At 32.6% G+C, this 26488-nt stretch overlaps 5 protein-coding genes across 8 annotated transcripts; 2 read left to right on the top strand and 3 right to left on the bottom strand.

Annotated features, from left to right (window-relative positions):
• Positions 1-3262: 3262 nt before the first annotated feature.
• AT2G22795 (uncharacterized protein) lies at positions 3263-6076 on the top strand. 3 transcript variants are annotated; one of them, NM_001335824.1, is made up of 3 exons: positions 3264-3474; positions 3610-4114; positions 4181-6025. In NM_001335824.1, the coding sequence occupies exons 2-3, from the start codon at positions 3623-3625 to the stop codon at positions 5825-5827; spliced, it is 2139 nt and encodes a 712-aa protein (NP_001325058.1). In that variant the 5' UTR covers positions 3264-3474; positions 3610-3622; the 3' UTR covers positions 5828-6025. The 3 variants fall into 3 exon arrangements, with proteins under 3 accessions (NP_850032.1, NP_001325058.1, NP_001325059.1); NM_001335825.1 differs by having other exon boundaries at positions 3292-3474; positions 3610-4312; positions 4424-5990; NM_179701.2 differs by having other exon boundaries at positions 3263-3474; positions 3610-6076.
• A 3-nt stretch (positions 6077-6079) lies between these two features.
• AT2G22790 (uncharacterized protein) lies at positions 6080-7375 on the bottom strand. The gene has a single exon (NM_127844.2). It carries the CDS (start codon positions 7273-7275, stop codon positions 6298-6300), a length of 978 nt encoding a protein of 325 aa, NP_179864.1. The 5' UTR covers positions 7276-7375; the 3' UTR covers positions 6080-6297.
• Positions 7376-11052: 3677 nt separating this feature from the next.
• PMDH1 (peroxisomal NAD-malate dehydrogenase 1) lies at positions 11053-13912 on the top strand. The gene is made up of 9 exons (NM_127843.5): positions 11053-11349; positions 11451-11666; positions 11902-12216; positions 12308-12397; positions 12474-12557; positions 12636-12671; positions 12757-12846; positions 12944-13038; positions 13140-13912. The coding sequence occupies exons 1-9, from the start codon at positions 11284-11286 to the stop codon at positions 13210-13212; spliced, it is 1065 nt and encodes a 354-aa protein (NP_179863.1). The 5' UTR covers positions 11053-11283; the 3' UTR covers positions 13213-13912.
• A 2681-nt stretch (positions 13913-16593) lies between these two features.
• NAI1 (basic helix-loop-helix (bHLH) DNA-binding superfamily protein) lies at positions 16594-18645 on the bottom strand. The gene is made up of 3 exons (NM_179700.3): positions 17870-18645; positions 17069-17482; positions 16594-16954 (listed from the first exon to the last, which is right to left on the bottom strand). The coding sequence occupies exons 1-3, from the start codon at positions 18347-18349 to the stop codon at positions 16886-16888; spliced, it is 963 nt and encodes a 320-aa protein (NP_850031.2). The 5' UTR covers positions 18350-18645; the 3' UTR covers positions 16594-16885.
• Positions 18646-23704: 5059 nt separating this feature from the next.
• On the bottom strand, positions 23705-25363 carry AT2G22760 (basic helix-loop-helix (bHLH) DNA-binding superfamily protein). Of its 2 annotated transcripts, NM_127841.3 has the most exons (3): positions 24755-25363; positions 24239-24616; positions 23705-24110 (listed from the first exon to the last, which is right to left on the bottom strand). In NM_127841.3, the coding sequence occupies exons 1-3, from the start codon at positions 25193-25195 to the stop codon at positions 24042-24044; spliced, it is 888 nt and encodes a 295-aa protein (NP_179861.2). In that variant the 5' UTR covers positions 25196-25363; the 3' UTR covers positions 23705-24041. The 2 variants fall into 2 exon arrangements, with proteins under 2 accessions (NP_179861.2, NP_001323557.1); NM_001335823.1 differs by lacking the exon at positions 23705-24110 and having other exon boundaries at positions 24111-24616; positions 24755-25327.
• Positions 25364-26488: the final 1125 nt, after the last annotated feature.

Below are 26488 nucleotides of genomic sequence, written 5' to 3'. Positions count from 1 at the left end.
ATTTATGGAAGAGATTTGTGTATTTGTCCTTTTTTTAATAGTTTGCGAATTTTACTATTTTCACAGAAATGTGATTTAACATACGTTTTATTTGTTGTGTATGAGCTTAGCGGTTGTAGTTATATATCTAAATATATATATTTTTAAGTGTTAAAAATGATAAATTCGTAAGATTTTAATAAAGATGATAAATTCAAAAGATTTGATGAAAATAGTAAAATCAATAATAGTCCCATACTGTATTATATTGCTGTTGAAAAAAGAAAAATGATATTTACAATAACACCAATATTCAATAAACACACATAATAAGAATGAAATAACGAGCATTAAATTTAGAAGAGAAGTACCGTGAAGTCGCAAGAAGTTGCAAGATGCTCTATCTTAATGGTGTTAAGGTGGGACATGCTTCACGTGATTTTCTCTTCGAAATTTTCTCACGTACCATCTTATGAAGATATTGAGTTTTATATATATATATATATATATATATATATGCTATGGAAAAAAAGGTTATGTATATGCATTTTCTGTTTTTCATATAGTACCTACATTTATTCTATACATGATAATATTTATATTGATGAATCCTTCAATTTCACTACGGTCTACGTACATCATCATATGTCACATGCAACTCCATACTTGGCCGGTTGGCCCTAGAGCTTGATAGTGAGATATCTACGCAGCTACCTAGTTTATTAAACTTCTGGGATATATGCAGAAAATTTATGTCAAAATTTCTTTACACAAAATTGATGTTATTTTATGTTGATTTACTAAAAGTAACTAACTTCATACTTTGCATAGGTTAAGTCTATTTGAACTTCGCATTAGAAAAGGTAAAAAATATTTATCTTCTATTTTCCATGTATTTAACATGACAAAAAAAAACGTTGAAGTGATCATAATTTTGTATATATATATATATATATGTTAACCCTTAAATTACCAATCGTTGTATGAGGAAATAGACCATAGGGCCGGTCCATGGTCCACAACATACCAAAAAAAAACTACCACCGGGTCAGGTTCAGCAACGATTACACCGTCTCCTAGTCCTATATATGTGTACTAATATCATTAGATTACATTTATTTTAAGTGATTGGTAACGCTAGTAATTATTGTGTTGGTGATTAAATAATCCCTATTAATGATTGATAGAATTCGTTTACGTGTGCACGTACGCAAATTAGCTTATTTAGAACAGCATAATACATGTGTCAATTGCTAGTTCAATTGTCGGTTTGTCGACTTCTTGTTTCGAACGTTTTTTCAAAGAACAGGAATAATATTTGATCACCAAGCTTAGATTTGGTATAGCACAACGGCGAACTAAAAAACAACTGGTCTATATTTTATATGGTTCACTTAGAAATATTATTAGTCGTTTGCTTTATTGAAAACACTCATGGATTTAATATCAAATTAGACCAGCTGCTTTGTACGCGATGACAGACCAATATATAAATTAATTGGTCATGTCATTATGCAAATAAATATTCGAATCGATTTCCAAAATAGACAAATACTATTAAGTAGAGAACCAAATTCATAACGATTCTAATCAAATATTCTAACATTTAATCTTCGTTTGATCAATGTCTCATCTCCTTAGACTGCAGAAAATTTAGCAATCCAAATAATCTTTTACATCACAACCAAAAAAAATTTAGCAGCCTGAGGATCGAGTCGAGCTCTCTTCAACTAGTCAGTAACACAAATTCAAGAGCAACCATATTAAAACTTCAATGCAACTTATTGGATATTTACAAGTTCTATTTTGATTTTTGGACTATCTTTTTCACTATATTATAAGAATTATAAATGTGTTAGCTAAGAGATTCACTAAACGGATTTTAGTTTTTATATAAAGCAGACAACCCTGCAACCTTCACTTGTTCCTATGTATGTAGGTTACTTCAACAAGAAAATAGATTACAGAGTCTCGACGCTTATTGAATATTTTAGATATGTATAGCTTGTCTGTGAGATATGAAGATGGATTTGAGGATGATACATAGCGCGCTGACGAAGCCTAATGAACTTAAATTTAATTTGTTTCATTTCTAGCTTGCGGAACAGTACAAAATTAGTATATATCTTTGATCAGCTGAACGTGTAATGCAAGTCAAATTTCATGACTCTATCTCTCATGAATGATAAGGGCCAAAGGTGGTCGAAAAATGAAGGATCTTGTGCTTCATTCCTCTGTTTTGGCATTACAAGGCTGCGTTGTTGATATATTTGCTGGTGATAAACTTTAGGACTTTCATATCCCAAATTTGCTTTTCAGAGCTTCTTGGAAATGACTTAGCTTAATGTGACAATACTTTTTACAAACATTTCTACTCCACATTGTTCAGATTATTCCGAGAATCTTTACACTTGGTGTTACTGGTTTTTAAGACAAACAAAGGGAGCAAAGGGAGATCCGAGAAACATTTCCTCTACAGTTCTGACAGTGATCTTGTGGGAGTGAAGCAGAGTGTTAAAGATTTGTTCGACGCCATTTTTATGGATTTGCATGGGTCTGTGTTTATCAACAGTTTACCGAAAGCATGTTTGGCAAATGATAGTTCAAGATCTTAGACCAAATGAATCCTTATTAACAAGAAGCGTAATGTTCTTAACATATATATTTTTGTAAAACTCCTCAATAGACTAATTGACCACATTATAACAAGAAGTTTCAGATCAAGACAAGTGTTTTGGTTTGCAGTCCTCTAGCTTTTATCTTCTGTTTGAAAATCACAGGACTGTGCCGTTGAAACGTTTGCTGCTAATCTTGCAGTGATGGATTAATAATGATTAGGATTATTACTTATCTTTGATTGATCATCAATATCACTTTTAGTTGTACGAGTTCACATAGGAAAAAAAAACAGAGATGTTTAAGCAAGCTCACACTACCAATATAAATTTTATAAAATCATGAATCCAAATGTCCTTGGATTTGTTGTTTATTTTTTTTGTCAAATAACTTATTACAAATATTAAATTAATAAGTAATAACTTTTACCTATTTTTGTTGTTCTTAAAATTCTAAGTTTCTAACTTAAATAAAACATTTTTAATGAAATTTTGAATGAACCCATAGTTATTGACCTAAAAGATGATTGATGGATCCATAGTTGACTTAATGTTTTCTGATAGGCCCATAATAACCATTCCTTAGAGGATACGATACGACGTCGTTACAAACTGTCGGTGTCTTAATAACGACGACGTTTAAACAGATTCACATGTCATCTTCCAAGTGTTAAGCTCTCTCTTAATTTAAAAAACTAATTTTTCTCTGCAATTTGCTTTGATTCCAATTGAAGGGACGCACGATTTTAATGGCAGTTTAACGGGAACACTTCTCTCTCTCTCTCTAGATCCCAAAACTCAAAATCGTTCCTTTTTGCAAAAATTGTTCATCTTTCTGTTTTCCCAGAAATAAAAAAGCTCTCTTGATTTGCCTTTCCTGGTAAAGTTCCTATTTTTATGTATTATTTGCTTAGATCTGTTTCCCAATCATTGTGCATTTAATGTAATGTTCTTTATCTGATGGAATTTGGTATTGAGATCTGAGAATTGGGTATTGATTAATTTGTTGGAATAGGTATTGAGGAAATATGTTTAGATCATCACCGAGAAGAGGACAGAGATCAAAGGGTTTCAAGGTGAAGCATTGTATTCAATTGACTTTGTTGCTTAGTGTTGGGATATGGTTGCTTTATCAAGTTAAGCATTCTCATGAGAAGAAAGCTCAGTTTGAGGAAAGTGCAAAGATTGTTGTTGGTGGTGTTGATAAAGTTGTCAAGCTTGGTAGGAAAGATCTTATCCCTCGTGTTGTTGAGGTAGATGAAGCTGAGGATGAAGGAAGTAAGAATGTTGTTGAGAGTTTTAATTCGGGTAATGGTGATGATAAGGAGAATGAGATTGTTGAAGGAGGTGAAGAGAATAAGGAGAAGGAAAGTGAAGGGATTGTGTCTAATGAGGATTCGAATAGTGAGATTGAGGAGAAGAAAGACAGTGGCGGTGTAGAGGAGAGTGAGGTTGAAGAGAAGAGGGATAATGGCGGTGGTACGGAAGAGAATGAGAAGAGTGGGACAGAGGAAAGTGAGGTTGAGGAGAGGAAAGACAATGGCGGTACTGAAGAGAATGAGAAGAGTGGGACAGAGGAAAGTGAGGTTGAGGAGAGGAAAGACAATGGTGGTACTGAAGAGAATGAGAAGAGTGGTACCGAAGAGAGTGAGGTTGAGGAGAGGAAAGAAAATGGCGGTACCGAAGAGAACGAGAAGAGTGGTAGTGAAGAGAGTGAGGTTGAAGAGAAGAAAGACAATGGCGGTACTGAAGAGAGTAGGGAGAAGAGTGGTACCGAAGAGAGTGAGGTTGAAGAGAAGAAAGACAATGGTAGTAGCGAAGAGAGTGAGGTTGAAGAGAAGAAAGAAAACAGAGGTATAGACGAGAGCGAGGAGAGTAAAGAGAAAGATATAGATGAGAAAGCGAATATTGAAGAGGCAAGAGAGAATAATTACAAGGGAGATGATGCTTCTAGTGAGGTAGTTCATGAGTCTGAGGAGAAGACTAGTGAGTCGGAGAACAGTGAGAAAGTGGAAGACAAGTCGGGTATAAAGACTGAAGAAGTGGAAGATTCTGTTATCAAGAGTGTTTTGCCTAACACAACAGATAATGGGGAAAGCAGTAGTGATGAGAAGAGTACTGGTTCGTCTTCAGGTCATGAATCGGATTCCTTGGAGGGAATAAAATCTGAGGGTGAATCTATGGAGAAGAATGAGTTGTTGGAGAAGGAGTTCAATGATTCTAACGGTGAGTCCTCTGTGACCGGTAAATCCACGGGTTCTGGAGACGGAGGTTCTCAAGAAACTTCTGAAGTGTCATCTCAAGAGGAGAGTAAAGGCAAGGAAAGTGAGACAAAGGATAAGGAAGAATCTTCGTCTCAAGAGGAAAGTAAAGACAGAGAAACTGAGACAAAGGAGAAAGAAGAGTCTTCATCGCAAGAGGAAACTATGGACAAAGAAACCGAAGCAAAGGAGAAAGTAGAGTCTTCTTCTCAAGAGAAAAACGAAGACAAGGAAACTGAGAAAATAGAGTCTTCGTTCCTAGAGGAAACTAAAGAAAAAGAAGACGAGACAAAGGAGAAAGAAGAGTCTTCTTCCCAAGAGAAAACCGAAGAAAAGGAAACCGAGACAAAGGATAACGAAGAGTCTTCGTCTCAAGAGGAAACTAAAGACAAAGAGAATGAGAAGATTGAGAAAGAAGAGGCTTCATCGCAAGAAGAATCTAAAGAAAATGAAACTGAGACAAAGGAGAAAGAAGAGTCTTCTTCTCAAGAGGAAACTAAAGAGAAAGAAAACGAGAAGATTGAGAAAGAAGAGTCTGCACCGCAAGAGGAAACTAAAGAGAAAGAAAACGAGAAGATTGAAAAAGAAGAGTCTGCATCGCAAGAGGAAACTAAAGAGAAAGAAACCGAGACAAAAGAGAAAGAAGAGTCATCGTCCAACGAATCACAGGAAAATGTAAACACCGAGAGTGAGAAGAAAGAACAGGTTGAGGAAAACGAGAAGAAGACTGACGAAGACACAAGTGAATCTAGCAAAGAAAATAGCGTTTCAGATACTGAACAAAAGCAATCAGAGGAAACATCAGAGAAGGAGGAAAGCAACAAGAATGGTGAAACAGAGGTAACTCAAGAACAATCTGATTCTTCTTCGGATACTAATCTTCCTCAAGAAGTCAAAGATGTTCGCACCGATCTTGAAACTTTACCGGATTCTGGAAATGGAGGGAGCAATGAGAGTGTTGCGGCTGAGTAAATCTTACAATGGTTGCTCAAATTCTCTCATTCGATGTTGTTTAGTAGAGAGTTTTACGAATTCAATTTGTGTCATTGTAATTTGTTGTAATCTTTTTTTTTGAACATATTAAGGGTTGTTGTCATTCCCAGAGCATAAGTTATAGCTTTTCTTTTGTACCGAACACATGATTTTTTGTCTTTAAACAAATTCTTGAAACTTCATTATCTCATGAAAATAAAGATTTTTGTTAAACAACTTCTGCTTTAAGATCGATAACATTGCAGCATATAATATAGCCAAAAAAATATTCAAAAATCCAGAATTTTTACTAGTATATGATAGAAAAAGATTTATGATAATCATACTCAATATCAATCTCCTAAATCCACGAAACAAAATGTCATGAAAAAAAAGTATCGAGAAAATAATTTTCATCTAACACAATTTACCAATTTACAAGAACTATAATATCCCAACTAGATGAATATTTAGCTCATCAAACGATCATAAAGCAACAAATGCCTCAACGTCGTTACTTCGCCTTTCTGATGATCCTCGTCCTCTGTACACGTGTCTCTATCTCTTTCGTTCATTCCCTCATCGCCAAACGCGTACACCACATCCCGCGATTGCGTTTGCGTTTGCTGCTGGATACACGTGTTTTGATCTACGCTGTCCATCATCATCATATCGCGAACATCATCTTCCGTCCATCCTGCTTCCCTCAGCTTCCAAAACGCGTCGTCCAAACACGCCGTTAACCCCTCAAAACCTAACGCGCTCCACCAATCGCGCGTGTAATCACGCGCCACCACAAATCTCCATCCCTCCGCCACATCGCTCCAAAACTCCACTCTCCGTGGTCGTCTCCTTCGTCGTCGATCCTCCGTCGGCGTTTCTGATCGACCGATTCCCTTGAGAAATCCGACTACGTCGCAACTCAATTCCCTAACTCCGTCGCCGTCGATTTGGAAAACTGGATTTCCCGCCAAATTTGGCGTCGTCGAAGGGACGTAAAAATCGCCGTATACAGGGACGAGTACCGGAGCGATCTCAATCAATTTCTTCACGAGTGACAAAGCCTCCGCGTCATTTCCGGGTCGGATCCCCCAAGAATCGACCCAGAATCCATTTCTGACGACGTGTTGAGACAGATTAAGAAGAGGGAGAAGAAGATTATTCCGGTTCGACCCGGTTCGCCAATTGGGAAAATTGGTACCAACCGGAAGACCGGTTTGGAGAATCGAACGGAGATCAAGAGGGAAAGAGAAACCATGAGAGGATTCAACGGCTGAGATCTCTTGATTGGTAAGCCCAGGTGAAACGTGGTTACCGGTTTGAGATTTGAAATGGTTAACAATGGTTTTGTAGTAAACCGGAGACGAAGGGTTCACGGAGGAGGAACGAATTGGATCTGTAGTAATGTGGCCAAGTGGGCTAATTATTCCGGCGAGACGATGATTCATCTTTGGCTTCTTAGTATTATAGTTTTAGCTAAAACTGGTCAAAAGAGATTATTAATAATATATAGTGGAGAATCAAATCAATTTCTTGATATGATTTACGAACCAATTTTGGAAATTATATGAAACGAGTTTAGAAAGTTACGTAATAATGGAAACATTGCGAATTTTTAATATTACGTTGAAGTGGATAAAAGGAAATTAAAATCGTGTAGACTATTACTTTACTAGCTAGGTTTTAATTTAAAATTACACTTCTGAATATTACAGCAAATGTTTTTAAAAAAATTTAGCTGTAAATTCACATTTAAAAGATTTTTTTGTGTGCACATTTAAAAGATTTATAAAATATATATTTTACTATATAAACTAAAATCTATTGTGAGATTTATCAGTTAGCCCATGAAACTAGTTTTACTGGTGTAGCTTTTTCAACATATTGATGTAAGAATCTGAAAGTTGAATATTTGGAAAGCAATCCTAGTGAAATGTAACAATTAAGGAAGTACTCAAATGACTATAGATTTTGAAAAATCTTGGACTAAAATCAATAGATTAATTACATTTCATAAACTAATGTCAAGCAATGTGAGTCAATCAATTACGCATATTGACTCACATATTTTGGTATTTCGTTCAACTTTTGTATTAATTAAAAAATCTCACATTGTGGAGCTAATCTGTAAAGAAAAGGTAAACCTGCCATTCTTTCATGCTAATATTTTTTGTAAGAGAATTCTCAAAAAAAATTGTTTAAAGATAAAGCTAATACAATAAAGATTAGATATCAAAGATAAGATTTAAAACTCTACCAAAAAAAAAAAAAGATAAGATTTAAAAATAATTTACATGTCAATGAACTCGATCTTGCCATTTACCAAAAACAAAATTGTTATTAATTTTATAAATGCTCATAATTTTTTAATAAAATGATATAAAGATATTAGAGTTGAATCTAAATAAATAGTTTTTCATAAAAATATTTTGAGTATTTCAAACAAAAAATACAATTGTTTTGATGGTAAAACTAAGTTCGTATTTCGCTTTAAGAATATAGAATGATGAAAAACCTTTTGTGTTTCAAAATACTGATTAGGTAGGATTTTAGACAGACGATTAACTTTTAATATTTTTAAGACAGGCGATTAAAAGTTAATCTTCCTTTTTGGATTTTATTTGATTATTTTAGTTGAGAGATTCGATCTGTTTAGCTTTTGGTATCCAAAATATATGTCATTGAAAACAGAATGTGTCGGTTTTGAGTATCATGGGTTGGTTTTGTCTTATGTTTATCTGTGATTTCGCATTTGCAGCAGAAATGGGGATATGCCCCGTATAATTAAAGACCTTGATTGTCTCTTGATTAGATAGAAAGTAAAATTCATTGGAAAATAATTGTTTGGATCGGTCAGTATAATGTCAAAATGTGTAACAAACGACCAGCTCAATAAAAAAAGGTTGAGGTAATTTTGAAATATTTCTGTAATGTCATTAGAATATTCTCGGATGTATAAAATCAATGACAAACATTAAATATATGACGTTAAGATGGAGAAAACCGAGAAAGATTTTGTAGGTTTATTATTTGTTTCAATTATAAACGAATCGCCTCAACCTTTTTTATATTATGACGTTAAAACCCCCGTAAATATTATCATAAAAGCCCTCAATATGATCAAAGTACATGCACTTCAATTTTAAGAGACATGGATGATGGATCTTACGGTGTTATAGCTAGAGTTGGCTTATATTCTTAAATAGAACTATACATCGTTTTTTTTTGTTTCTTCAACAGTAAATGATAAAATAGGTACCCAACATGACAATTGGCTAGCCAAAACTGAGTAATATTATACATGTCAGATACTCGGTTTTAGGATATAACAAGCAAAGAACTTTAAAAGAAAAGAGATGAGAGTTTATCTACCAACATCAAGAACGAAGGCCATTCCTACATAAACCTCGTCTAAGAAACTATATATGAACAAATTGTATTTAAATCGTAGGAAGAAACTATATGGCTCTAGATATTTGACTATCCCAAATTTAGAGATTTTACTCATGAGTGCAAAAACGAGACATCTACTAAGATTGGGCAAATTTACTTGTTACCTGGCTTTTACCTCCTTTTCGGCTCGTATCCGAATTGAAACTCAAGTACCCGGTACAAAATATGTCAAGATAAAACAATAAATTAATATGTGAATAAGAGTGTGTTAAATAAAGTTATGGTTATGAGTGGGTCGAATAAAATTGTGGTTGTAAAATATCTTAAAAAATACTATAAGTTATATTTTCTAAGCTTTGTACTGTAAATGCCTAAGCTTAGTGTTAGAACCAAGTTAAGTGAATAAGAAAGAATTTGAAAGAGTCTATGAGTGTGACTGGTTTGTATACCATGTAAAAGAAAAGAAAAAAAAGAGAAGAAACGAGAAGAAAAAAGTAGAAGAAAATTGTATACCATGTATTTATGAGAGGAAATTTTTAGTTGTTTTTACTGAAAGTAAAAAAAATTGAGAAGAATATTGTTGGTGAACAAATTATTCTTGATTGGAAAAATGACAAAGAGTAATTGAGAAGATTTATTTTTTCCCAATTTTTTCCCTCTTCTATTTTTTTTTTTTTTTTTTTTGAAGTAGCTTATAAGCCCATTAAAAATGTTAGCTTGTGGCCCAACATATTTAAGGGCCGTCCTGAACATAATGCACATAATTTGATTGTAGCTAAGCAGTAAAAGATTTTAACAAAATTGTTTTAGAATAAAATTATAAGTTTAAAAGGTATTGTTTGACTTGAACTGTACCGGAATTTATACCGGAAATGTCGTACCGTCCTGAACATAATGCACATAATTTGACTGTAGCTAAGCTGTAAAAGATTTTAACAAAATTGTTTTAGAATAAAATTATAAGTTTAAAAGGTATGGTTTGACTTGAACTGTACCGGAATTTATACCGGAAATATCGTACCGTTCTGAACATAATGCACATAATTTGACTGTAGCTAAGCAGTAAAAGATTTTAACAAAATTGTTTTAGAATAAAATTATAAGTTTAAAAGGTATGGTTTGACTTGAACTGTACCGGAATTTATACCGGAAATGTCGTACCGTCCTGAACATAATGCATATAATTTGATTGTAGCTAAGCTGTAAAAGATTTTAACAAAATTGTTTTAGAATAAAATTATAAGTTTAAAAGGTATGGTTTGACTTGAACTGTACCGGAATTTATACCGGAAATGTCGTACCGTCCTGAACATAATGCACATAATTTGACTGTAGCTAAGCTGTAAAAGATTTTAACAAAATTGTTTTAGAATAAAATTATAAGTTTAAAAGGTATGGTTTGACTTAAACTGTACCGGAATTTATACCGGAAATATCGTACCGTTCTGAACATAATGCACATAATTTGACTGTAGCTAAGCAGTAAAAGATTTTAACAAAATTGTTTTAGAATAAAATTATAAGTTTAAAAGGTATGGTTTGACTTGAACTGTACCGGAATTTATACCGGAAATGTCGTACCGTCCTGAACATAATGCACATAATTTGACTGTAGCTAAGCTGTAAAAGATTTTAACAAAATTGTTTTAGAATAAAATTATAAGTTTAAAAGGTATGGTTTGACTTGAACTGTACTGGAATTTATACCGGAAATATCGTACCGTTCTGAACATAATGCACATAATTTGACTGTAGTTAAGCAGTAAAAGATTTTAACAAAATTGTTTTAAAATAAAATTATAAGTTTAAAAGGTATGGTTTGACTTGAACTGTACCGGAATTTATACCGGAAATGTCGTACCGTCTTCCACACTTCGGAGAAACGACAGATAAGCTCTCTCTGTTCTCTTGCCACACTTCCCAATACATGGATCCATTTTGACGTCATCTTTATCACTATCTCTCTATTATATAAATCTCTTCGTACCCTTTTACCGATTCTTCACCGTGATCGCTTAATCAGACCTCAATTTCGTTGTTAAAGAACAAAGCTTTAAGCAGCCATGGATCCAAACCAACGTATCGCGAGAATCTCTGCTCATCTCAATCCTCCTAATCTTCATAATCAGGTTCAAATTTCGTTGAATTCTCTGATTCTTAAACCAATTTGGTGATCGAAGTTTGATTCTTTTTTTTTTGGGTTGATCTGATTTCGATGATTTGGATTTAGATTGCTGACGGGTCAGGTTTGAATCGGGTGGCTTGTCGGGCAAAAGGTGGATCACCCGGATTCAAAGTGGCGATACTTGGAGCAGCTGGTGGAATTGGACAACCTCTTGCGATGTTGATGAAGATGAATCCTTTGGTTTCGGTTCTTCATCTCTATGATGTTGCTAATGCTCCTGGTGTTACTGCTGATATTAGTCATATGGATACTAGTGCCGTTGTAAGTTCTAAATTCTCCGGTTTTCGATTCCAAAATTACTACTTTAGATGTTTTAGAGCTAATAAAATTGATCAATAGTGATGATTGTTGTTGTTGAAATAGAGAAATGAGCTTAAAGATCATATACATGAGCTTAAAAACTAGTACTTTAGATGTTGTAGAGCACTAGTGATGATTGTTGTTGTTAAGATCATATAGAGATTGTTGTGAATGTTTTTGGAAAACTTTGTTTTAGGTTCGTGGATTTCTCGGGCAGCCGCAGTTAGAGGAAGCACTTACGGGTATGGATTTAGTGATCATACCTGCTGGTGTTCCGAGGAAACCAGGGATGACGAGGGATGATCTGTTTAACATTAATGCTGGGATTGTGAGGACACTCTCTGAAGCTATAGCTAAATGTTGTCCTAAAGCAATTGTGAATATAATCAGTAATCCGGTGAACTCCACGGTGCCAATCGCAGCTGAGGTTTTCAAGAAAGCTGGAACCTTTGATCCAAAGAAACTCATGGGTGTCACTATGCTTGATGTTGTTAGAGCTAATACCTTTGTGGTATGCACTCATTATTTGGTCTTAGAATGGTGTTTAGTATTGTCCATTAGAACTCAACTATCTTCTTCTTTGCATTTATGGGGTTGAATAGGCGGAAGTAATGAGTCTTGATCCCCGTGAAGTTGAAGTTCCGGTTGTTGGAGGACACGCAGGAGTTACGATTTTACCACTGCTTTCGCAGGTTTGAGATCAGATGATTCTCATCATTATGTTTGTTTGAAGCAGATATAATATTCTCATCATTATGTTGGCTACAGGTGAAACCTCCTTGCTCGTTCACTCAAAAAGAGATTGAATATCTCACAGACCGCATCCAAAACGGTGGCACTGAAGTTGTTGAGGTATAAACTAATCTTTCAGCTTTCTTTGTTTTGAACTTCGAATTAAGCGGTGCATTTACCGTTTAAATCATTTTGCAGGCTAAAGCTGGAGCAGGTTCTGCAACACTATCCATGGTAGGTCTTTTGTTGTAACATGGGAGTTGTATGACAAAGCTGGGAATTTGATTGATATCTCAATCTGTTAAATGATAAAATACAGGCATATGCAGCAGTGGAGTTTGCAGATGCTTGCCTCAGGGGTCTACGAGGTGATGCAAACATCGTTGAGTGCGCATATGTGGCATCCCATGTACAGTCCTTTAATTCAACTGTACAATATTGTATCTATAAAAGATCTCTTAACCCTAAAAGATGAACATATGGACTTTGTCTTATTCCTCATACAGGTGACTGAGCTTCCCTTCTTCGCATCGAAGGTGCGTCTGGGACGATGTGGGATCGATGAAGTGTACGGCCTTGGACCATTGAACGAATATGAGAGGTAAAAGTTAAAATCTTGATCGATCTGACATCTTGAATTTACTTCGACATGTTTGTATGTTCATATCGTTTTTCCGCCCTTTCTTTTTGCTAATTGATCAGGATGGGATTAGAGAAGGCAAAGAAAGAGCTTTCAGTAAGTATTCATAAAGGTGTTACCTTTGCGAAGAAATAAAGAGACTCGATCGTGAATAAACACACTTAAGCGATGGTTTTGGAATAGTCAGAGTTTTGGAATAAGAATAATGCCTCACAATAAAAGCTCTTGCGGTCTTCTTGGATCCAATCTTAAAGGTTCAAGAAACTCATCTCCTTTAGGTAAAATCTTCGATTGTTTTATCGTTCCATCGAACCACTTTGTTCTTAGATACAAGAACGTTTATGATTTATGTAGTTGGGCTATAAAAGTGAGAACAGAGCAATAATCTTGCAACATTTTTTCTCATCTTCTTGGTGTGTTTTTTTTTTGTTGGTTTTCATCTTTTTGTTCTTGCTCATGAGAGCATCTTTAGAAGGCTATTGTTGGGAAGTAAATAAGTTTGCATCGCGGAAAAGATGATCAAGGTCATTCGGGATACCTCATACCTGTCATTTGAGTTCATCTAAGTAACTTCTTACGCTTTTAGGCTATCTACGGTTGTTCTTAGGATTTAGGTGTTAGTGGTTATGCTATTACTGTACGATGTTTTAAGATGTTGGTTGAGAGTTTAAGATCTCTTAGACTAAGATGATCTTGTGAGATATTTATTAAGTTTACTTCAAGTGGGTTTGGATAGTTAAAGAAGTAGTAGTTTAGGTAAACTACTTTCTAAGGTTTCTCTTCAAATATTTTTATTTATATCAAAGCTTAATAAGTGTCGTATGCCGTACGTAACCTTTTTTTATTTATAGAAAAGGGTGTTACGATACGATCATGAACAATATATTATAATTGATTATCTCAGCCCTTAGGTCATGTAATGCAAACATATTACAAATTTCCGATGTCCACACTTTCACATAATAATTTATACTCCAATATTTAGTTTGTACGTAACAAATTTACAAAGACTTTGATTTGAATTTTGAAGGGGAAAAAGGAAGAAGAAACCAAGTTTAATAAGACTATCATAATAATATACTGCTACGTAAATCTGTTTCATCTTTTTTTATTGCTATCACTTTTAATGATACTGGTTTCACATAAATCTTAGAAGACTCCAAAACCTAACAATAACTCGATAACCAACCAGCACAAGATACTCACGTGGTTAAAGGTTGTAGCTCATGTGCCGGGTCTCCAGTTCGAAACACGTTGGAAAATGACTAATTAGCCTGCTATTGTCTCCGGTCCACAAAGATGTATGCGCCAATAGCAAACAATACTAACTCGATAGAATCACATAACAACAAAAAAAACATACTCGAAGTGAGACTTCAATACACATATACACACTTTTTTCGTGATGGAAATTGACAGCCGTTTTAAAATGTCAAGATGAACGTAAATGTGAAGTTGACGGCTCAATCTTGGGCCTCCAGTGAAAGGTTTCTAGTGCTAAGAGTTTTGGTAATTTTGGCTTTTTCCACTTAGCTTTCGCACTCTCATTTCGAACAATGGATTTGGAAATTAAATATGATATCGTCATCACTTTGTCTAAATTCATTAGCCTTTGTGTTAATATTGAGTAGTGGACTGAAATTGCTTTTATGATTTATGCTTCCATGTTTTTTCTTTTTACCATGGGACCACTTGTATATATTATAATTGAAAGATTAGAATCTAAATCATTATTATTATTATGGATTATTACATTCTAGCAAGGAAAAAAAGAAACCTAAATGTAACATCCCTAATTTTAGAAATATGGTTGTACATAAAGAAAGATTAAAAGAATTATTTTATTTATCAATGTTACTAAACTACACTTAATTATTTTTGGGGTTAAACATCGTGTTAAAACTCTATAATTAAACGTATTTGAGCTGGAGCACTTTTAGAATGAGTGACTTGCTTAGAAGTAATTTCTGATACATATTTAGACAATAAACAACTTTTTAAAATTGTTATCAGACGATGTTGAAGTCTACGAACTGAGAAATAGTATAGAAGACCACATACGGTGATGGTCGGAGCGTTACACTCAATTTGTTTCCTGTCAACATTTCTCAGTATATTTCTAGAAGAATCCCCGATGGAAGTAAGATCACTACAATTTTGTTGATTAAAAATTAACGATTTCCCCACCCATTATTTTTTCTTTAAATGACATTTATTGTTAGTCAACTTATGTCTTAAATATTTTTCCTATCACTGTCTAATGGGGGAATTTTAATTTTTAGCCCACTCGCAAGACACAATAAATTGTTTCAAAATTTATAACTACAACTAGTGCCTCCTCTAACCACTGTTTTTAAAGGGGTCGCTATTGTATTTTAATATTTTTATAGCAAAAAGACAAACTATTCTACAAGTATTAACTTTTCTATATGTCTATTTCTTAGTGGGGTCACAATTGTGTCTATTTTGTATACAAAATAGATACCATTTGTAGGTCTTATAAAAAAATTTGTTTAGTGAAAGAAAATTTGGTTTAAATATTTGAAAATACTAGACATATATTTCTTAAAGTATTAAATCTATTTTAAAATAATCTTGTTTATCATTTTCTTTTAACAGCTCATTCGTTGATTAATTAAGCACTGTTTACAATGTGAAAAGGTATATAAAATTTAAAAATAAAAAATAAATTTCAATTAATAAAATTTATCAATACTAAAGATTGATATAGAAGATAAGTATAAAATAAAATAATAAGATTAAAATTAATGTGTGATTAATGTTGAAAATAAGCAATGATTCAATTTTTCATTGTAAAAAGAAATGGAGGATTGTATTAAGAATATTCTCTCAAAAAATGTAAATTGTCATGTTTTCGAAATAGATTGTGTAGAATTACTTTCTCTATATTGCAATCTCATCAGAAATGTCCCGCTTTTTCAAAATCCTAGATGAGTTTGGTTCGCTCCAAGTTAAGTTTTTTTTTCTCGTTTTCTAATATTCCTCGCTCTTGTAATTTTCAAATTGATTATTTAGCTAAGACTTCTAAATCTTTAAGTTCTGATAATTCTTATGTAAACTCTTCTCTTTTTGATTGGGCTACCAATCAAAAAATGAATCTCTAATCAATGTGTAGTTGAAAAAAAAGTGGAAGATTTAGGACGAAAATATTGTTAAGTAATACTTACATAACCTTTAAAAACAAGGCATTTGGTCGACCAATCAAAATGGGAATGGGAGAAAATCATATCTCACAATTTATAATATAAATCTTGAACACTGAGATCAATAAGCAAATTTGTAACTATAGTAACCATTTTTATTTCAAAATACAAGTAAATAAAAATTTATAAGAGCCCATAGAGGTCAACTGAACTCAAAACTTTTATAAGAACACAAAAAGAATTTCTAATGAAATTTGTTTATAGCAGCATGAAGTCCCAATATAGTTAGCATAGATTTCTCGTTCTCAGTTAAAGATTTACAGATTAAGTATAATCAAAAAGTAATTAACATGAAGCCAATAAAATTAATGAACACTTAGGTACTTCATTATTGAACCAACCCAATGATATTGGGGAAAAATATATATCAAAGTATCAAAACCAATGATACAGCCATAATTAGGTACACACACCAATCCAGCTTTTGCACTCAACAAACGACAAAATCCCATATTTCGTGCATATATCTGGTTTTATTATCCAACTACTCATTATTCAACTAAACCGAGTGATCTGGTCAAAATTGGAGACCAAATCTAACACGTTTAACCACTGCGAAATTCACATAAACGTTTTTTAAAATATTATTCAGCTAACGCAACTCTTATGTTCTTCACCACTTCTTCAACTGGTCGAGAAAATTTGTTGTCCATCTGCAAATTAGATTTAAAAATCACATTAATACATAAAAATCAACAGTAAATGATAATATATAAAAAAAGATAGAATATGATAAATAAAAAAATATTAGAAGATTGATAACATACCTTAGTGAGAATGGTTATAACGAGAGTTGAATTTCCAAATGGTAAAGTGAAGCTATTGACTACTTCAAGACGAAACTTCTCCAAGGAACTTAAGATCTTAATCATACACCCTTTGTTCTTCTCACAATGGACTCTAATCAACAAATCTCTGTCTGAAACTCGGGCTTCGATCATAGGCATTGTTTGTTTGAAGATCGAAACTTCGTCCGAAGAAGAAGACAGAGGAGACGCAGCAGAGCAAGTAGAAGAATAAGATGAAGAATCATCATCTAAATACACTTGAGATCTCTTCACCAATATAATTGATTGATCCATTTTCTTGGTCACCACTCGCTCCTCCTCCAGCTTCTTTACCCGCTCTTGAAGTTGTTTCAAATGTTTGATGGCATCTTCAAGAACTGTTGCCTTGTCCGTCTACACACACACACACAAAAAAAAAAAAAACATTTAGTACAATATTTACTAGAGAACATTGTGTCACCATCCGGATTTTATGAGTAGTGGCATCCACATACAAACAAATTACAAGCCTATCATATTAAACACGATTTTTACGAGAAAAAAAACGTTTAAGAAAAAAAACAGATTTTCATTTTCAAAATGTAAATAAGAACAAGATTTTCTTATGTTTGTTGAGGTTGGAGTTTACATTTACATTTAAAGAAAAATGAGTTTCTTTTTCCGAATATATATTTACGGTTCTGGTGGGTTATTTATAAAAGAATATACTATATAATAAATATTAAACCAAACACAAATAGTTAAAGTACAATCAGAAAGAGATGGTTTATAGATGTTGACCTTTTTGAGGCCAGGAAGAAGAGCAGAGAGAGCAATCAAACGCTCGTTGAGCTTTTGTCGACGTTTTCGTTCAGCCAAAACATGTTCTTTCAATAGATGTGGTTCTCTTCTTCCTCCATTGTTAACACAATCTTTTCTTTTCGACCCCACTTTCTGATCCATGCTTACTTGGTTGGAGAAGTTCAAAGATGTCTCGACCGGGTTGGTTTTCGTGTCTGGAGACCCAAATGAGATCACTTGTGACGTGCGAGAACCAGAAGAAGAAGAAGACGACGGAGAAGAAGATGTTGAATTCATGTTGTTGTTGGTTTTCATTTGCTTCGTTGGTCTTTCTGCTAGCAACTCAAACCCGGTTCCAGATCCAGACTCGGAACCGGGGTTGGTGTTAGTTTCCCCGCATATCGGGAAATCGGATTCCCAGTCATCGATCAGATACTCGTCAGTGTCGATCATCAAATCCATAAAGCTTGAATCATCCATTACAAGAACTCTTTTTCTCTTTTGACAAGAGAGTAAAAAAAAGTTAATGTTGAAAGAATAAAACTAAACAAGAAGCTAAAGGAAAGAAAACTTTAGGAGTATATAAGGAGATATATTTTAAATTTTCCTTTGTTCTGGAGTATGTATGATTTTGTTTTGTTATGTGAATGTGGTCGAGTGAACTCTTTATAGTGGATCTATATGATTTTGTTTTTTATAATCATTATTTTGCAGTATACAATTAATATCTGCATGGAAAAAGAGCATATGGTTTATAATTGTTATATGAATTTGGCTGACGAATCGCATATCCGTTTACCCGATCCGGTAGGTTTAGCAATAATAAATTTTAGTAAATTAAAGGTCCTGAAAATAATTAAATGTGGGAATTGTTTTGGTTGAAATTGGTATTAATAGGTGGGGATTTGAGTAGCCACCGATGCGATGAGATCTGGCATTGGAAAACTAACAAGACTTTAATTAAAGATCAAAATCATGTGATTCGTACCATAAATGTATCCATCTTGATAGAAATATAGATTTGTGAGTCTATGACTTTAGGTAAGAAAAAAAAAAACCACAGCCCATCACGTGGACGAATTAGATTAAATGTAGATAAAGCATATGACATATGGATAAACTGGAAGAAAACAATGATAAATATTGTAAGTTTTTTTATTAGACAAAATTGTGATAGTTTGTGCAGTATTTAAATAGACCACGAAGAAAATTGTCAAAATCGATCGTTAGGAGCATAAAAAGTTATTTTCGAAGATCTTTCGATGCTCAAAATTAGAAAAAAAAAAAAAAATGCAGATGCAAAAGAGGATATGTAAATGCTCTGTTAGTTTAAGTGTTTTGGGTATTTGCATAGTATATTTCAGAAAATTGAGGTTTTAAGTAGTCTTGAAGATATCATATTATGGGTCTAAAGTTCATATATCATTTTATGATTAGCTCGTACTTGATAGTTGATAGCTAATATTTACCCCTAATGATATAAGTAAGTTATCATGTTCACTATTTTAAACACTGATGATGCTTGTTCAAAAAATAAAACAAAACCACTGATCGTGCCAACACATCAAATGATCAACATATAAAGATTTGAACTCAACTCCCCACGTGTTATTGCAAGTAACTTGGTCCCACTACAGATCCGAATTTGCTTATCAATGTCCAAAATCATTAGTTTTATTATAAGAAAACTCCAATAAAATCCAATCCTTCGTGACGTAGAATAGATTTTACGCTTATCATATAGATGATAATTGGATATTTATATTCTAAAGCCAGTAGAGGTTGAAAAATACTATGTTTATATAACTCCTACTTGTTTATGCAATAATACGAGGCTCCCGTTGAATCTGTCTGGACAAATTAAAAAATAATAATTAACTGTGATTAAATAAATGGTGAAATATTTAAGTTATAATTGAGTCAAATTTATAATTGAGATTGTGAATAAATTATAACTTAATTATAAATTAGTTACTTATGAAATTAAGATTAGTTCTATACACAATCTTAATTTCCGTGCTTCTTTGTGAATCGAAGATCTATAATTGAGTTTGTGTATAGAATTACTAATTAAGTTATTAATACAGCAGCGCAGATTCATGATTGTTCCAAAAAACTTTAGCAAAATCAATATTTTTCCAAAAAACACTTTTAAGAATTATTTTTTACTAATTAATTTAAAAATTCAACCATGATATAAAAGATTCCAGAATACAAATAGTCAACTATATTTCACATTGCATAGGAATTTGTAAAATATCCTATATGCTTAACTGGTTATGAGACGGATTGCGGTTAGTAAGAATAACACAAACACTAAAAATGATTTTTAGGGGTTTAAAATTTAAAATTTTGGGTTTGAATTTAGTATTTTGGGATTAGGGTTTAATTTTAAAGGTTATTTTTCAGGATTTAGGATTTAATTCTGAAAATTTTATATTTAGTTTTAGTTTTGTGGTATTTAGGAAAAAATCTTTTAGTAGTATTTTTGAAAAAAATAATCAAAAATACTAAATGGTATTTTCCGAACAAAATCATTTTAGTGGTCTTTTTTAGAATTGCCTTTTAATCTATGTTTTCCACGTCCTCATAACCTACCAATCAAAGCCATAATATTATATCGAAGAAGTTTTTCTACGTAAAGTGAGTTTACAATATAGATTTTGCTGTTAATTTCCTTTTTTTTTAATAATTAAAATACAATAAATACCATAATAATCACTCTTTGTGAAGTTGTCTCTGGAACCATTTTCCTATCCTCGTGAATCATGTGTGATTAATTGTTTTGCCTCATTATTGCATTAATATTATTATTAATAGTATTTTTTAGGTCAATGCATTCTTATTATAATATACCGATTGTTCTTATATATAGCAAAGAGATCAAAACTAATTCTAGGACCTGGGATCGATTAACCCAATAATAAATATTTTTTATAGCGACAACATATGTGATATAGTGGTTTGTTTAAATATCATCCATGTGTCATGCCATTCGTAATTAAATTTACAATATGCATTGCCAAAAAACAAAACAAAAAACACATTTGTTGTGAATGTAATCATTTTCCATACAACTTACATCCATATATGAAGGGATAATAATTGTTTTGATAATTTTGGTTACGGGCTCAATGAAGTCTTGATGTCTTTTTTTCTGTTTTTTTTTTCTTTTTGTCTTGATGTCTTTATTCACATCATTAATTGGTGAATTGAAAAAAATGTGGTTCAGTGTACCTCAAGCATACAATGTTACTATACATAACAAATATTTATCACCAACAGTGTTTATGTGGATAATAAATAATTTTTTCCCATATTGCAATGCTTTTTTTTTTTTTGTGTAAGCACCATATTGCAATGCATATTAAGATGAACAGAGAGAGTATTAGTTATACGTCTTGATTAATTATAATTCAAAAAAGAAATAACAATTTGAGATCTGTACGAATATACAAACAGGCAAACACCAGATTAATTAGTAGTACTCGTACATGTCATTACTTTACTCTTTATCTGAATTATTTAATACAAATAATTTAAATGGTTCGTGAATAATATATAACAAAATTGAGTAAAAATGATTTCATGATATATCCACCTTTAAGATGCTATTCTTTCTGGAAAAGATTGAGATCCATTTTATTAAAGCCTTTATAGTTTATATCAGTTAATGATCTCCACCCTCCATGTTACTCCTTACAAATTTTATTTATTGTTATTGTCTACATATTAATTGCGGAGATTTATGATGATAAACAAATATCGAATGAACCTTCTCACTACAAGGATCGTTTGAATAATTTAATGGAGTACATAAACTCCACATTATCAAAGAAAGATTTTCAGTTCACTCTTAATTTGTTTCCAACAAAAACTTTTGGGTATTTTTGAAACTCGTCAGATTGAACATGATTTGTAGATTGTAATCTAAGTTGTGGTTATGCTAGTATTATACCACGCTATCACCATCTGGACTTTTTTTTTTGTTTATAATTTATGTTGTTAAAAAACTGAACCTTCAAATAATTTTTCTATATACATGAAAAAAACAAAAATCATCTCCACAAGTTTAAAACTGTGGTTATGGTTTTATGAATGTTCGTTAGTAAATATTTCTAATAAGGAAAATCCGAATTTCTAATTTTTTTTTTGTATTATGGATGTTCGTTATCAATTCTGGAAAAAAATTTATACCTAACAATTGATTAAGACTACTCTCTCAAGTCTTAACGCTTTTAAAATGTATTTCGACAAAAAAAAAAAAACGCTTTTAAAATGTAGATGAATGGTTACAAATGCATTTACTTACATAATGCAATGTTTGAACGACGATTGATTAATTCCTTAAGTTATCAATAACAATGATATTTAAAGGTGATGTTGACTACGTAATAGAGCAAACACGTGATTTCTCATGTATACATATGGCCACGCTTTTGATAAACTTTCAACTGCAGTGGTTAGAGACTTTAGAGTTAAATCGTCCCGAGAGTGTTTTTTTCATTAAATATAACAATTTTGATTACAAACTAGTGTCCCGTGAAATTGACTTCTTCTTTTCCCACCGAATTTAGTTTTTTCATCTGCATGCTCTGAATGATACTATAATAGCAAATTAGACAATATAATTAAGGTGAATCAGGGAAAACTATCATTAATCAAGCATATTATGGCACACATGCTCTTGTGGTTATGTCAAAACCTCTACGATTATTCACTAATCAAAATCCAAGACAATGGAAGCTGAAGTAACATGTTCGTGTCGATATTCAAAGAGATGGAAACCATAAAATATATAGTAATTAATTATTGTGAGGTATTCACAGTGGTTGACTATCCTTTAACTTTTTTGTTTGTGGCAAAAGACAAGTTGTTGACGGAAGGAAAAAAAAACTTTTAACGGATTGAATTGATCACGTGATATATAGTACATGTGATTCATGTGATCACTCCTTTCTCGATATGAAGGGAGTTTTTAAATTCGAAACTTATTAAGAGAAGTAATTAGGCAAAACATTTTGGTATATGAGCCATTTAAAAGCGTTATTAACAGAGATAAGACATGTGTCAATCCGAAGATCACAAAGTTAAATGTTATCAAGCTATAGCTGACCCTTGATCGTGTGACTATTTATATCGGAAATCAAGAAATAAGAAAGAAATTTTAATAAGCTTAATTTATTGTAATTTTATTCTTAATCGATGCGCTGAATTATTATTTTTATTAAAAATCTTTATCTTAACTTTATAATTGATTAGTATCCCAGATTTGGGGTGAGTATAAACGTATCCAAGAAATGATTTTGTTAGGTGGTACTCAAAGGTTTTGAATTGGCTTTTAATCGTACCGCGTCGTGCGGCAATTATTATTTGGTCACGTCCCTCCGATACTGCCCTTGCCCTATGACTTCTAAATAGTTATTGGTAAATAGTAATAAATTTGGTTGAATTTAGCGTCATTTTTTTTTGAGCAAATGTAGCTTTTTTTTTTGTCGAAAGCAAATGTAGCTAAGTTGTTGAATTTGCTAACTACTGAAACTTTCAAAATAAATTACGAAAACTATAATTGTATATCTTTATTGGGGCAAAACTATAGATAATTAAGTTAATTCTTTTAATCCATTTTCATGCCCTACTATTTTTTCGTAAATATTTCAGAATTTTGTAACATTGACCTTCGATGTAATTTTGCTTTCTACAATATCTTTTTAATGTCAAGCAATCTTCTTTTCCTTTTTTTTTTTTTTTTTGATTGGTTAAAAGGTTTGCTTTCTACAATATGTTTCTTGTTGACATGAATGTGAATTTCATTAAGAATTGAAGAGGGTTTGTCAATAATTACAAAATACTTTAACAAGTCAGAAGGCATTACGACCATGCTAAGGATAAGGCCACATTTGTTTTTTTTTTTTGGACAGCGGATAAGGCCACATTTATTTCTGCCACTTAATAAAAAAACAATTCTGTTATATTTTAAATTCATTATTAACAAACAAAAAATGTTACATCTAAATTAATTCTCAACGGTCGTTATCGGAAATAGCTTTGCTAAAAAAACACATCAAACATGTGGGCACGTGTGAAAAAATCTCAAGAAGAAAACGATAGCAAATCCACGAAACGATTGTGTCAATGTACAGTCTCAGGTTACTAAAACTTGAAAGAAGACCTAAACCATTGCGAGTCTCAGGTTCCGTACAAGATCCTTAAGTATACTCATCGAAAAATCTTTATCCATCTGCCACACAAAAAGTTAAGAAAGCATAATTGTAGATTATCAGTTTCATTAATACATCAATATTATATTGGATGAACTACGAGTTATCCATTTTAGTATTGCATATATATATAGTTATTAATGATCACCTGTGCAAGGACTGTGATGTCGAGAGTCGAGTCTCCGAATGGCAATACGATGCTATTTTCAATGCGCAATTGAAAGTTTTCAATTGTGTTTAGTATGTTGATCATGCACCCTTTGCTTTTCTCGCAAAGGATTCGGATGAGAATGTCATTTTGAGAAATTTTCGCTTCGATTTCTGGTAATGCTTGATCGAATTCAATATGAACTGAAGGAGAACATGATAGGTTAGGTTCCTCGTCGAAAAACACTTTAGATTTCTTTACAAGAATCATGGATTCCATTTGTCTCGTTGCTTCTTTTTCTTCCTTGAGCGTTCTTAGTTGTTCTTGGAGTTGTTTCATACGCGAGATCGCGTCATCAAGAATCGTTACCTTGTCCGCCTAAAAAACCACAAGATAGTTTTGTATTCTCAAAACCAATTGACACTGATGAATTATTATTTTTTCTTCACTATGAAAATATCTATAGTTAAATATATAACAAATTTATCGATAATTTACAATTTAAATTTGCAATACCTTCTTAAGCCCGGGAAGGAGAGCTGAAAGAGCAATGAATTTTTCAGAAAGCTTCTCACGGCGCTTTCTCTCGGCTAAAACATGTTCTTTCGCAAGAACCGGAGATCTTGTGCCATGAGAACATGTTTTTCTTTTGGTTCCACGACCAACCAATTTATCCATAATGATCTCCTCCGCGGCTGGAGAAGAAATAACATTACTAGAGAAATCAAAAGAAATCAGTTGTTGCTTGTTGTTGATCTTCATCATAGGCTTCACCGCTGCCTTTGGCTTCTCTCTGAGGCACTCAAAATGCATTTGATGATCAAACTTTGACGATTGATCAGCTCTTCGTGAATTTGATAAAGATTCATCAGGTGATAAATTATTTTCTTCGTAAATATTAAAGTCGAAATCAATGTCTACTAGTGAGAAATCGGGTAAGAAAAAATCTTCATCCATACCCGAATATGAAGTAATAATCGATAAAGAAATGTCAAATAGTTTCCTGATTAAGACAAAGATAAATCGAGAGACGTCTTTATTGTTTTGTCGTAAAGGGTTTATGAATAGAAAGTGTTTTCAGGTATTCTTACTATATATTCGACAACGAGACGCGGCTTAAATTATTTTCTCCACTCCATAATTATGTTGACCAGATTGTGTATATAATGCATAAAACGTGACGTATATGTATAAACTAAACATATTATGATCGAAACTAGAAGTCTTCTCATTATTGTCTATAATGATCGTATAATTTGTTGGCTTCTAGTGGTCTGAGATTCATATACGTGTTATGAATTTGAAAAAAAAAAAACTACGTGTTATGGACCCAAAAAAAAAAAGTAAGAGAAGAGAGACGTGTAAATAAAATAAGCACGTGTTTTTGGTGTTGAGCTTATTCCCACTCGGAAACAACAAGGATATAGAAAAACTCTGTAAAGCCTCGTCCCCGTCTTCCCGTCCATCTAACAACCTCATTACTTTTTATAAAGGAAAATATACAAAAGTTATACTTTATTATCTTTTATTTATTATTTTAATTGTAATTTTATCCAAAAAAAAATCATATGAAATGTTAAGTTTTATACCGTTTGCAAATTTTTCATCCAGAAAATTACATTGTTAAATTGAAAGAGAAAAAAAACAAAATTTACTTACGAAACAAAAAATTACAACAATTTTTTAATGAGTTTGAAAATTCATGAACATATCTCGACTCGTTATACTGCAATAAATTAGATTAATGGTGGATATGATATCGAGGGATATGTTGCAGAAGAAGTTATGATACCATGTGGATGTCGACATCTATACATTTATAAACAAGTTGTGTTTGATAATTAATCGATCATACTGTTTTGTCTTTAAACTCAATTTGATTCCGATAAGGCGATAACGACCCCAGACATAATAAATGTCCCTACTCCCTACCAAACGGGTTATTTAGTCTTAACTGCACTAATAAGAGGCCAGACCAGGTTGGTATGATGACGAATTCACATATACATCCACTATCCAGCCCAAAAATGCAATGGTTCTGGGCCATGGCCATTTAAAAACAAACATTTCATATGAAGGATTTATGTAAGAAAATTAAAAAGTTAATATGCCTACAATATAAGATCCAAAATTAAGGCTTCCAATTAGTCTGGGTCGGTTTAATTCACTAGTTCTCTGATGAAACGATTATGTACTGATTCGACTAATTCAATGTAATGACTAAACAAAAAAAAAATAAAAATGTAATGA

The sequence above is a fragment of the Arabidopsis thaliana genome, chromosome 2 (assembly GCF_000001735.4).
Source record: "Arabidopsis thaliana chromosome 2, partial sequence".
NCBI lineage: Eukaryota > Viridiplantae > Streptophyta > Magnoliopsida > Brassicales > Brassicaceae > Arabidopsis > Arabidopsis thaliana.
Note: the sequence above shows the minus strand (reverse complement) of the source record. Positions and strands in the feature narration are given on the sequence as shown.

Coding starts and splice junctions, on each gene's coding strand:
- PMDH1 (NM_127843.5), top strand. CDS start 11,284: ATGGATCCAAACCAACGTATCGCGAGAATCTCTGCTCATCTCAATCCT. Junction 12,558..12,635: donor GTGGCACTGAAGTTGTTGAG/GTATAAACTAAT, acceptor ATCATTTTGCAG/GCTAAAGCTGGAGCAGGTTC. Junction 12,847..12,943: donor GCGCATATGTGGCATCCCAT/GTACAGTCCTTT, acceptor TTCCTCATACAG/GTGACTGAGCTTCCCTTCTT.
- AT2G22790 (NM_127844.2), bottom strand. CDS start 7,275: ATGAATCATCGTCTCGCCGGAATAATTAGCCCACTTGGCCACATTACT.
- AT2G22795 (NM_179701.2), top strand. CDS start 3,623: ATGTTTAGATCATCACCGAGAAGAGGACAGAGATCAAAGGGTTTCAAG.
- NAI1 (NM_179700.3), bottom strand. CDS start 18,349: ATGGATGATTCAAGCTTTATGGATTTGATGATCGACACTGACGAGTAT. Junction 17,483..17,869: donor TTCTTCCTGGCCTCAAAAAG/GTCAACATCTAT, acceptor GTGTGTGTGTAG/ACGGACAAGGCAACAGTTCT. Junction 16,955..17,068: donor TTATAACCATTCTCACTAAG/GTATGTTATCAA, acceptor TCTAATTTGCAG/ATGGACAACAAATTTTCTCG.
- AT2G22760 (NM_127841.3), bottom strand. CDS start 25,195: ATGGATGAAGATTTTTTCTTACCCGATTTCTCACTAGTAGACATTGAT. Junction 24,617..24,754: donor TCCTTCCCGGGCTTAAGAAG/GTATTGCAAATT, acceptor GTGGTTTTTTAG/GCGGACAAGGTAACGATTCT. Junction 24,111..24,238: donor ACATCACAGTCCTTGCACAG/GTGATCATTAAT, acceptor TTTGTGTGGCAG/ATGGATAAAGATTTTTCGAT.